Source organism: Chenopodium album, chromosome 6 (assembly GCF_948465745.1).
Source record: "Chenopodium album chromosome 6, dcCheAlbu1.1, whole genome shotgun sequence".
Lineage (NCBI taxonomy): Eukaryota > Viridiplantae > Streptophyta > Magnoliopsida > Caryophyllales > Amaranthaceae > Chenopodium > Chenopodium album.
This window is the reverse complement of record NC_137839.1, coordinates 76,496,691-76,509,219: the sequence shown is the minus strand read 5'-3', so window position 1 is coordinate 76,509,219 and position 12,529 is coordinate 76,496,691. Positions and strand designations below refer to the sequence as shown.

Sequence of the window (12,529 nt, the reverse complement as noted above, 5' to 3'; positions counted from 1 at the left end):
TCTAGAAATGGAGGGAGTACATCGGCACAAACTTTAACTACTCCGTGTATATTATCATATACTATTACCTTGGAGATTTTCAAATTAATGGTCACACTGAAAGAAAATTTTAATCCTAAGAGGACCATATAATATTACACTCATTATTATCACTATCAACTTTAAGGCTATGACGTATAACACCTAACCCAACCTTATATGAGTTATTGTATGATTTCAACTTGCAACTGTACATACCATATTTATTCGAATAACACAATTTTGTTCATATTTTCCCACTATTATCTTATTCATTCTAATATGTATATGAAGAGGCAACTTTTTGTTTCGACCTTAATATTGGGTGTTCTATACCAACTTTTAAGTAGTGTTTATGCGGTGGTTGTCTTTGAGTATAATTGGTGTTCTCCCAATTATGGTAATTACACCCAAGGAAGTATCTACCATCAAAACCTTAATCATCTTTTTTCGAACCTCTCATCTCAAACTTTGTCTCGTCGATTTTATAACACCACTAGTGGCGATTTTCCTAACAAAGTATATGGAATCTATCAATGTCGAGAAGATTTTACCCTAGAGGTATGCAACCAGTGTATCGATGATGCAACACAAAAAATTACAGAAGTGTGCCCTTTATATGTCGAAAGTATCGTGTGGTATGATGAATGTATGTTACGGTATGCAAACCGTTCTATATTTTCTCTGAGTGAGACATCTCCATCTGATGATGCGTGGTATACGGACACTGTCTCAAACTACGATGAATTTGTCCCGGTGATTGAGAAGACGACGAAGGCCATTATTAGTGAAGCTGCTCGTACTACTGCTCGAGGACATTTTGCTAGCACATATGCCAATTATACGTCGATCCATAGAGTGTACAACTTCGCTATGTGCACCCCCGATATAGATGAGGTCGATTGTAAGAATTGCTTATTGATTGCTTCGAAAAAGTTATCTACATATTATAACGAAAGTAAGGGGGTGACGAGCTTCTTACCTAGCTGCCAATTAGGCTATGATACCGCGATTAATCAGATGACGCATGTACCACTGACTCCAGACCAAGCTCAAGCTCCCGCTCAACCTCCAAGTCCGGCTTCAAGTAAGGCTCTATAAGATTGATCTATGTTTTTTTTTTTTCCAAGTTTTTTGAGAATTGTATTGAATGAGTTGGTAAATATTTTTTTTTTACGTCTTTTTGCAACCATGTGGGGTAGGAAACTAAAGTAGAGAGGTAGTGTTTGGGTAATTTTTTATGAAAATGAAATTATACAGCTTTTTATGGACCCATTGGAGAAAAAATTAGTTAGGTAATCTTTTAGACAAGAAGGGAATATCAACAATAATGAGGCGTGATGGGCCGCTATCAATTTGGTCAATACTAAGAGATGAAAACAGTATAAAAATCAATAATAACAGAATAAATATTAATAATAACATTATAATTAAAAAAAATACGCTCTTTCCCTCTTTCTTAATCGAAAATCTTGCTAGAATATAATAATAACAATATAGAATAAGAATAATAGTATAAAATAAAAAATGACGGTATATTTATCAATAATAACCGTATAAATAAAAATAAAAAAAAGTACAGTACTTGTTATGGAGGGTCTATACTTACTCAACAATAATTGATAAAGAGAGGGGGCCGGGGGGTTATGACTATGGGGCGACATACATATAGTTGTAAATAGAAAATATTTAAGAGGCGTAAATGCAATGGTCCCTCTAAAAATAAGTTTGAACGAGTCCAACTACTTGTTATTGACCCACATATCTTATCTTTTGAATAGTCCACAGTAAGAAGTGATGGGGTAGGTAGAGAAATAACTTTATAGGAGATAAAGATTACCCCATCTGAACCCGACTTGTTAAGATCTTGAACAAAATTATGCTAACCCGACTTTACCGGACTAACCAAACTCAAACCTAGATGAGACATGACGACAATCATAGCACCAGGTAACATACTTAGGTTGACAATTTTAATTTGGCTATGTTTGTTTGACAATGAACAACTTTGATATTTTTAACACAAAATTACTAATATTATTAAAAGTTGATATTTTGAAAGGAAATTTTGACAATTACCACCTTCTGTTTAGTCCATTTTAGCAATTACCAGCTTCTATTTTTTTATTTGAAAATTACCACCTTCTATTTTCAAAAACATCAAAAGTTACCACCTTCTTGTCTCCCAACTACCACATGACGTCATTTTGGGCTCATTCTTTCCCTTTCCTCCCTATTTCCCTCACATTTCTCATTTCTAACTCGATTCTCATCCCCCCTTTCACTTTTTTCCCCCAAACAATAAAAAACACTTCAATTCACTCCTCCAAATCAAAATTGACGAACAATTATTGGTGATTTGGGGGAAAAAAGTGAAAGGGGAGATGAGAATCCAAATAGGAATGATAAATGTGAGGGATATAGGGAGGGAAGGGAAAGAATGGGCCCAAAATGACGTCATGTAGTAGTTGGGGGGCAAGAAGGTGGTAACTTTTGATGTTTTTTAAAGTAGAAGGTGGTAATTTTCAAAAAAAAAATAGAAGGTGGTAATTGCTAAAATGGACATAACAGAAGGCGGTAATTGTCAAAATTTATACTATCAAACAAATTTAACACGAGTATTTATTTTATTCGGTAAATAATTAATTATTGATTTTCAATATGACGTATGTACATGGTGTGTCAAAAGTCAATATTGCTTCACCACCTCAAAATGCACCACAAGTCTATCTACTAATAGCATACTAGCTAGTACGTCAACACGGCTGAAATAAATAGATCCTGTCAAGGAATGACATCATGGTTGGCGAGAATTAGCCAAAAATCTTGTTTGTTTATACTTTGCTTTTGCAACTTTTTGGTGTCGATGCAGCGGTTACCTTCGAAGTTTACGAGTGTTCTTCAACAAATGGTAATTACACCAACGGAAGTGTCTACCAACATAATATCAATCGCCTTTTTTCGAGTCTATCCACCAAGACATCTACTCGAAGGTTTTACAACACCACTACCGGCGATTTTCCAAGCAAAGTGTATGCAATCTATCAATGTCGAGAGGATCTAGGCTTAGACATTTGTAGTGAGTGTATCAAAGAAGCAACAAAAAAAATTACGCAATTATGTCCATTTTATAGTGAAGCTATTGTATGGTACGACGAATGTATGTTAAGGTATGCAAACCGTTCTATTTTCTCCTTGAGCGAGACAAATCCATCAAGGGCGTCATGGTACGATGGTATAGTCTCGAACTATGACAAGTTTGGTCCATTAGTGGAAAAAACAATGAATAACATGGTAACTCAAGCTTCAAGTGTCACTTCTCGAGGACATTTTGCTAATACATACGCCGATTGGACATTGATCGATAGGATGTACTGCTTCGCTATGTGCACTCGCGATATAGATGAGTTTGGTTGTAAGAACTGCTTGAGTACTGGCATATCAGAAATATCTGGATATTATAACATAAGTAAAGGGGTGACAGTGTTCTATCCAAGCTGTCAATTAGGTTATGATACGAAACTCGATCAAATGAAACATGTACCACTTGTACTAGCTCCAGCTCCTGCTCAAGCTCAAGACCAAATTCAAGGTTAGACTTTTAACGAATATATATTGCAATTAGATTTTGCTTAAATTGACTTGAGGAAAAATTTCTTATGATGCAATATTTTTTGTATAGAAAGGCGGAAAAGATCATCATCTCATATTGTTGTAGCAATTAGTGTTCCATTAATTCTAGTAGTCTTGCTTCTCTCAAGTGCCGGTTTTTGTGTCTACCGTCACAAACGCAAAAATCCTTCTCCAGGTAATTGTAAGTCTTTGTCGACGATCTTCTACAATCATCACCTAAACAAATCCAACAAGGATTAAATTAATTATATCTCAAGTATGTGTCTTTGATTTGCCACAGATGAAGAGATTGTTGGTGTAGAGTCATTGCAATTCAATTTCAAGACAATAAGAGATGCAACAGATAACTTTTCCGAGCATAATAAACTTGGCCAGGGTGGATTTGGTAGCGTTTACAAGGTACATTCTTCTTCACAACTAGTCCCTTCGATCAATATATATCCCTTCTTAAAGTTTTGATTTACCAAAAATAGTGTAGCAAATGTAAATTATCATACATGTACTTTTTAATATACTTTTTCTCTCAAGTTGGTAACTAATATATAATATATTATTTGTTCATAAATTTTTTGATTAAAGTGATAAATTCATGTCTATTTTTATGTATCTACTTTCATAGGGAAAGCTTCGAGATGGACAAGAAATCGCTGTGAAAAGGTTGTCAACATGCTCAGGGCAAGGCAGTACAGAGTTTAAAACAGAGATTCTTTTAGCAGCAAAACTCCAACATAATAATTTAGTTAAACTCTTGGGGTTTTGTTTACATGGAGAAGAAAAGTTACTTGTGTATGAATTACTGCCTAATGCAAGTCTCGACAAAGTACTATTCGGTATATGATCTCATAAATATTCATCATCCCTTCTTTTTATTCTAATTTTCTAGTGAAATAAACATTGAATTATCATTAATGCACCCTCGAAAATTTTGCAGGCCAAAACGAGCATCCATCACTAGATTGGGAAATCCGCTTCAAGATCTTACTTGGGACTGCTCGGGGACTCTTATACCTTCATGAAGATTCGAGGTTGAAGATTATACATCGTGACCTAAAACCAAGCAATATTCTCTTAGACGAATATATGAACCCAAAGATATCAGATTTTGGATTGGCAAGACTTGTTGGAAGGGAACAAATGCATGTTGATACGAGTAAAGTTGCTGGAACATAGTAAGTACTTGACACATTCAATTCAATTATTTTTGTCCCTTCTATCTTTTGGCTTCAATTTTATAAGCGTAACACATATACTCATAACAAATTGTCTCTTGTAACTCGATCTAATTGAAGTTTCTTATTGGTGACTCTCTACACGAGTACAGTGGATATATGGCTCCGGAGTATGCCTTGACAGGGCGTTTCTCACTTATGTCAGATGTCTATAGTTTTGGAGTAATAGCGTTGGAGGTAGTAAGTGGTCACATGTGTAGTTCAACCGTCTTCCCTTATCATGAAGACAGTCTATTAATACGAGTAAGTTATTACAAGACAAAAGTGTTAGTCTATTTCTAATCTAATTTGGACATATTTTTGCCTCTTAATATTCAAATTTAGACCAATTCTATGATTTGTTGTAGGCTTGGAAACTATGGAAAGAAAACGCAATTTTAGACTTGGTGGATCCTAGACTTAATACCAACTATCCAACCGATGAAATGACAAGATGCATTCACCTTGGTTTACTTTGTATACAAGAAGATGCAAACAAGAGACCGACAATGGCTACGATTGTCTCAGTTCTCAACGGCCACAAAGTGGCTCTTTCTGAACCCGAACCACCCTTGATCGGTCCATCAACAAACGTTACATTTGGGTTGAAAATTTTTTTTGGTACATCATCTTCCAACAAGTTTCATTCAAATATCGACGACATAACAGAAGTTTATCCTCGATAGAGCAAGGTACACCACCAAAAAAGGCTAGAATCATAATTATCGTATTTATAATCAGGTTGTTACATGATGATATTAAACATCTCACACACACACATCAACTTATAAAAATCTTCATCTTGCTCCAATACTTTTTTTTTTCTTTGAAGAAATCTTCTTTCTTGAAACCTTATCAAACCTTCAATTTAGTCTAGCAAATCATTGAAACAATAAATTAGACATCTCATCTATATGCATTCATCTTGGGTCAACCCCAGACATAGTTACATTATTTACAGACCCGCTAGACTTGCTGTCTACAACGTTTACTTCTCTTATGTTTCTGAAAACGAAAACCGGCTCTTGTGGCATTGGAAGTGTGTATGCATTACTATGTAACACAAGAACTGGTAATTCCATTGTAGGTCTAACATCCATCGACTCTTGAACGCAAAGCAAGCCAACGTGCATGCATCTCAAAACTTCGTCACTTGAGCATGAGTCTCTTATTATTGGATCCACAAATTCCAAAGGATTTCCTTCCCTCCATTTTATCCATGCCTACATATATATTTTAATACTTGTTTATATCCTTTCATATTAATTTTTGGTATGCAAAATGGAGAATAAATAACATGTTATTTAAAAGGAGAACTTACATGGCTTATAAGGTCATCAGCGTCACCCAAATCATCAAAGCAACTATTTCTTCTTTTTCCAGTGATGATTTCTAAAACAAGTACGCCAAAGCTATAGACATCTGATTTGTCGGAGAATTGGCCTTGCATTGCATACTCTGGAGACATGTAACCGCTGCAAGAAAATGTTGTACACATAAATATATGTATATTCATCAATAATATATGAATATGTACATCTTTTGGTCCTATTTCTATTCAATTACAAATGATTTTGAAATTTGAAATTCTACTTACTAAGTTCCGACAATCCTATTTGTATTCCCTTGGCTTTGATCCACATCGAAAATCCTTGCCAAGCCAAAGTCTGAAATTTTGGGGTTCAGTTCTTCATCAAGCAAAACGTTGCTTGCTTTGAGATCACGGTGGATTATTTTAAGCCGAGAATCTTGGTGGAGATAAAGCATCCCTCGAGCAATCCCCCCTATAATATTGTATCGCGTTCCCCAATCTAACAACCCTTGTCTTTCCGTATCTGCGGATCATAATAAGTTACAATATAAAGGTTAAAATAGCTTTAATATCTAGAAAGAGACTTAAAAAGATTCTATCATGAGAAATCTATCATACCAAATAAAAAATAGTCTAGGCTTTTATTGGCAACGTATTCGTACACTAGAATCATCTCCTCTCCAGTTAAACAAAACCCTAATAGTCTAACCAAGTTTCTATGCTGAAGTTTTGCTACCAACAACACCTCATTCTTGAACTCTTCTTCCCCTTGGTAAGAACCTTTGGACAACCTCTTCACTGCTATTTCTTGTCCATCTGGCATTATACCCTAAGATAAAAAATTAAAAATATATTAAAATAAAAATAAAATCAACTAACAAATTTTACGGTTTTACAAGTCTATTGTGTAACCCCGCATGAAGAGAGGAAAAAAAAACGTTATTTTATGTTCTACTTGATTGCTAAACATTTTTTGAAAATTTTTATAATTGTAAGAGGATGTAAGATATTAATTAGAAAAATGATAAAGTAAGAGCGAGAGGGTTTAAAAAGAAGGAATGAATATGCAAGTAATGTAAGCAAAAGGTGTAACTAACTAATTATAAATTTATAATGGAGTAATAAGGGTGCAATGGTATAGAGTTTACACAAAATAGAAAAAAGTAAATGTATATATATAGAAGATCAAAGAACAAAAAATCTAAGAATGGATGGAGTACCACTCATTATTGCCTCAAAATGACTCTTTAACTCAATTAAAATTGAGTTCAAATTATATTGTAATACCTTATAGACGCCTCCAAATCCACCTTCGCCGACTTTATTCTCATCTGAAAAATTATTAGTTGCCAATTGAAGTGTAGCCACATCATATTGCAAGGACTCAATCATTGCGAAATCCTGACTCGCTGTATCATATCATTAATTGATCATCATAAGATTTATGAGTAATGCAACAATATAACTTAAAGAACTAATCTTAGAGAGTATGCAACAATATAATGCGCGATCTTCTTACCACTTCTAGCGTGCAATGTGTTATACTTCTTAGCTTTCTTAATCTTATAATATATTCCTAGGGCAAGAATTACAGCTGATATAACAACCACTGGAATCACAATGGCAATGATCACCTTTGCTGTGTTTTTTCTTTTTCCTGCATTTTTGTAGTTGTTCTTTTGTTAACATCATAATAATCTCATTGGGACTTATCTCATGAAAGAATGGGAAGAAAAGACAATTATACTAAATGTACCATATTAGGATACTCTAGATAAATTACAAGAAAAAAATCATAATTCTATAATTTCATAATAGAAACAGATCAATAAGAAATTAAGAATGTTACTAATACGCACTTGAAAACTATTCTACAAAGAAAAAAAAAAGTTGATATAAATACAGTAGTATAATAATGCAAGTACAACCCGTTTTGTGTGTGACCACTTATAAAAGAACAAAGTAACCCTTATAATACTGACCAATTAATCATTGTAATACTAACCGAGTAACCTCTATTACATTAACGAAGTAACCCTTATAATTAATGATTGGTCACACCCACATATAAGAATTTGTGATGAAAGTATGAGAATCAAACGAGATTAAGTGACAACTAAGACTATCATTGTAAATTAATAATAGGATTGATCATCTTACAGTAAGATGAGATACGGTCAATGATTTTTTTTAAGCAACTACCTTATAATATACATATATAACATGTACATAATAATGTTATTCTTGTTTAACCTATTTTTTTATTTTTTATTTTTAGTACGATGTTTGTAAAGACTTATTCTTGCTTTGACAGAACTTAATTTATATTAACATGGTCCTCACGTCAAAGAAAATAAAACTTGTATATTAAACGCAAAACATGAAGTAAATATATAATTTCTGCAAGAAATATAAATTACTTGTACATACATAAGATCTGTTCCATAAGACATACCTTCATGAATTGTTGTTGCTGTTTCATTCATAATAGTAAGATCAAATCGAACATTACAACTAGGTAGCAACACCCATGTACCGATCCTCGTCTGGAGCTGACTAATTCCGTTACTCAAGCACTGGTTACAATCATCGGAAGTCAAGTCCGGTGTACACTGAGCCATCGCGTAATACTTTAAGGAACTTGTAACATCACCGGTCTTATTACCATACTTCATGGAGCTATTCGAGACTAGGGGTGCTAAATCATTCATGGTTTTATTCCGTACATCCAAAAATGCTTGGATTCCATTACTAGGAATCGTTGGAACATCGTTATATCCCACAATTCTATGAGTAACATCGAGTTTCTGATAGATTGACACGTTAGAAAAACGAATTGTACAATTTTCACTCCATAGAACGGCCCAATTTTGGGTTGGACACTCTTTGAGGATATTCAAATGTGATTCATTAACACATCGGCTACAATATTGACTATCAGTGTTACCTCGACATAGGTAGAGGCCATAGACTCGATTGGGAGCTTGGCCAAACGTCGAGTAGTAGAATCGTGATTCGGACTGCGCTGCTTGGGAGGTTAAGTTGTTTAAAAGATTGTTGAGGTTTGTTTGATAAGGGCTATTTATGATGTAATTTGAACTACCCGTGCAATTTGTATAGTAGTAAAAATAAGCTTGTGTACTTGGAATAACAAAATGAATAGCTAATAACAATGTAAAGGATATTATTATCGAGGCCATAGTATTTGCGCAAAAAGGCAAGACAAAAAAGATGATGATAATTGATTGGACTATTTTGTAAAATATACGAAATATTGTAAGTAATGGAAGAAAACAAAAAATGTACTACGTATATATATTATAGAAAAATTCCATTGCATTATTAGGGTTGCCAAGGTTGACTTTTTCCACAATAACGACTTACTCTCCATAATAGGGTATAAGTATAGCACTATATATAGTTGACATTTTTAATTTGCTAACCAACTTTGATTGTTAATGTTATGTATAAGTTAAATGAATCTTAGGAAACTAATTTTTAAGCTTGCTCGATATTATTAATTTATACTCTCTATGTCCTCATATAATTTGAAAAGTCTCATTTCATCCGTTTACATTTCCTTATTAGTTATAGATAGAGTATTACTTAACAATAATTTGTTTCTATAATTGAATATCACTATTTTTCATCTATAATTTTTTTTTTTTGATGTTTAGGGAGCCAGATAGACAAATAATATTTAAAAATTATTTATCGTCAAACTAGATCGAACCTCTCTCTTCATAGTGGACTTAATCTAAATTTTAATTTGGAGAAAGTCATCTGTTGTTTAATAATTCGATTTCCTCTTTCCTTCTTAATCTTCTCATCAATAATGTAGGGCATTGTCTACCTTGCTCCATTGATCTTTAGCAACAATATAAGAACTAAACTAATAGAATAATATCAATAATTCTACTTTTAAATATCATTTTAAATTAGTTAACTACACTGTCCTAATTTTAACGTATAACCAATTATTACTGGTCCCACCAAAACATGATTCCTAGTATAATCTTACACCGAGTACACCCCATTGTGCCAACTGGCCTAGTATATCATATAAATCCATTTTTATAACATTAAAATAGTCTTTCAGGTATGTAGAATGTAAAAGCATATTCTCTCTCCATTAAATATATTAGTCTCATTTAGTTAGTGGACAATTTTAATAAGTTGATTAAAATTGGGTTTAGCATCGTATTGATGCCATAATAGGCTTGCATAGTTAGTAATATTGTCTTTTAGGAGAAAGATTTGTAAAGTAAAATCCCTAAAAGGAATGAAAATGGAAAATAAGTAGTAAAATATTATCAAAACACAACTTAAAACTATAGGAAGAAGCAGTTTGTAATGCAATGGATGATACAAGCAACTAATTGATCTTTGACAGATCGAACAAACGAACATTTGGGCATACTTGCTTCCAATTTGGGATTGGTTTATTCCAATGATTTCTTACCAAAATACAACAATTTTGAGCTCATGCATGCATGACTTATGCAAAACTTTCCTTTTTGTTGATAATATTTTATTTTTTGGTAAAAAGAGAACTAGATAGATTAAATAAGCAAAGCAGTCATACAGTTTACAGGACTCAGCCTAAGTACAGATAACACCACCATCAACTAAGGTGGGTTCAAAAGTGGTGTATTACCACCCAAATTACATAATTGGTTAGCACTAGAGATAAGTTTGCTGCCAATAAAAACATTACTGCTATTACAATAGTTACTACTCAAAGCAGGGGGCAAAATAACCATACAAATGTTCAAAATATTATCAAACTTCCAGTCATCCTTGGTGGAAGGTGTTAGATGCAGCATAGCTTGCTTGGCCACCACATTTGCTTCCTTGACTTGATCTCTGGGCTCCTTGGATAGCTTTCCCCTGGGTATCTTTCTTAGCAGGTCCCTACAAAACAGTAGATAATGGTTCTCCATTTCATCAATGGCTTTGTTTTGATGAGTAACTCCTTTAACTGCCCTTTGACAATCCGATATAATATGAACATCCTCCCAGCCTTCTTTAATGGTCCATGAAATAGCAGTAGAGATTGCCATTGTTTAAGCCATTAAGGCTGAGTTAGCCCAGATGTGTAATGTAATGCCTTTAACCCAATTGTTGATGCTGGTCCAGGCAAATACAAGCAACGCTGGTAGCAGAACTTTGTTCCTTAAAGGAAGCATCAACTATTATGCACAGGCTAGACCCCAAACTAACACAAAGGTTTTGGCTGCTCATTCATCATGGTATTGTTAGATGTCGCAGATTCAGGCCCAAGCAAGGATAGCTCAGTAGCCCAAGCTTTTGTAGCATTCACATGGTTAAGGATAGGGTAGAATTTCTATTAAAGACCCATTCATTCCTTTTTAACCATAGTCTCCAGGTTAGCAAAACAAAGGTTTGGTTCCAAGGGAGGTTCAGAAAGGTATGGTTAGTGTTCAATTGAAGGTTGTTACACAACCAGTCAACAGTTCTAAGGCTTGGGTGGTGGAAGAAGGTTGTACTAGATTCCAGAGCTCCTTAGCTCTGTGGCAATCCCTAAGGACATGACATATGGTTATTCAGGTTTACTAGGACGGAAACTGCAAGATTCAGAGGTTATGATTAGAGCTGTCAAAAGTTGACCCGACCCGAAATACCAACTCAAACCCAATTATTAACTAAACCATTTGAACCCGAAAAAATGATAACCAAAACCTGACCTAAAATCAAACCTAGACCCGAGTTGACCCGATTATGTGAGATCCAAACCCAAACATGAATTATCCTGGAGATGACCCGACCCGAATGTAACCCGTAAATTATTGACTTGAACCGAACCCGTTTTGAACCGAAATTGACCCAAACCTCTTTTAACCCGTCAAAACCTGAATTTAACCCGACTTGTTACTAACCTGACCTGAATTCAACCCGACCATTTCCTAACCCGACCCGAAATCAACCTGACCCGAATTCAACCCGACTTTTTATTGACCCAACCCGAATTTTACATGACCTATTACTAACCCGACCAAAAAATTCAACTTAATATGTTACTAACCCACCTCAAAATTAAATCAACACGACTAGTTATTGACCCGACCTAAATTTAACCCAAATTGTTCCTGACCCAATTTCAAATCACCTTAAATGCAATTTAAACCACCTTATTATTATTGATCAAAGCATTTTGTCTAGAAAGACCAAGTCGGTCCAGACGAGCAAAAAAAAGGAGCATCATCCTCAAATTTAAGAATTAAATATAGTATATATTTGTTGTATGGTCAAAGGAGATAATTATCTTCCTAAATTATAGACTATAATTCCCTAGTATATTGCCATATATATTATAGTCAAAGGAAATAATTAGCTT

The 12,529-nt window shown here is 34.2% G+C and overlaps 2 protein-coding genes across 6 annotated transcripts; one reads left to right on the top strand and one right to left on the bottom strand.

The window, feature by feature from the left end:
• The first annotated feature begins 246 nt into the window (after nt 1–246).
• On the top strand, nt 247–6,426 carry LOC145636380 (cysteine-rich receptor-like protein kinase 26). Of its 5 annotated transcripts, none has more exons than XM_081687929.1 (9): nt 247–1,105; nt 2,891–3,610; nt 3,701–3,832; nt 3,932–4,050; nt 4,271–4,481; nt 4,583–4,820; nt 4,973–5,123; nt 5,228–5,551; nt 5,947–6,426. In XM_081687929.1, exons 1-8 carry the CDS (start codon nt 301–303, stop codon nt 5,543–5,545), a joined length of 2,694 nt encoding a protein of 897 aa, XP_081544055.1. In that variant the 5' UTR covers nt 247–300; the 3' UTR covers nt 5,546–5,551; nt 5,947–6,426. The 5 variants fall into 5 exon arrangements, with proteins under 5 accessions (XP_081544055.1, XP_081544054.1, XP_081544056.1 ...); XM_081687928.1 differs by having other exon boundaries at nt 5,900–6,426; XM_081687930.1 differs by having other exon boundaries at nt 6,243–6,425.
• Nucleotides 5,732–9,371, bottom strand: LOC145637308 (cysteine-rich receptor-like protein kinase 10). The gene is made up of 7 exons (XM_081688772.1): nt 8,627–9,371; nt 7,694–7,828; nt 7,459–7,580; nt 6,790–7,000; nt 6,457–6,694; nt 6,181–6,334; nt 5,732–6,082 (listed from the first exon to the last, which is right to left on the bottom strand). The coding sequence occupies exons 1-7, from the start codon at nt 9,369–9,371 to the stop codon at nt 5,780–5,782; spliced, it is 1,908 nt and encodes a 635-aa protein (XP_081544898.1). The 3' UTR covers nt 5,732–5,779.
• Nucleotides 9,372–12,529: the final 3,158 nt, after the last annotated feature.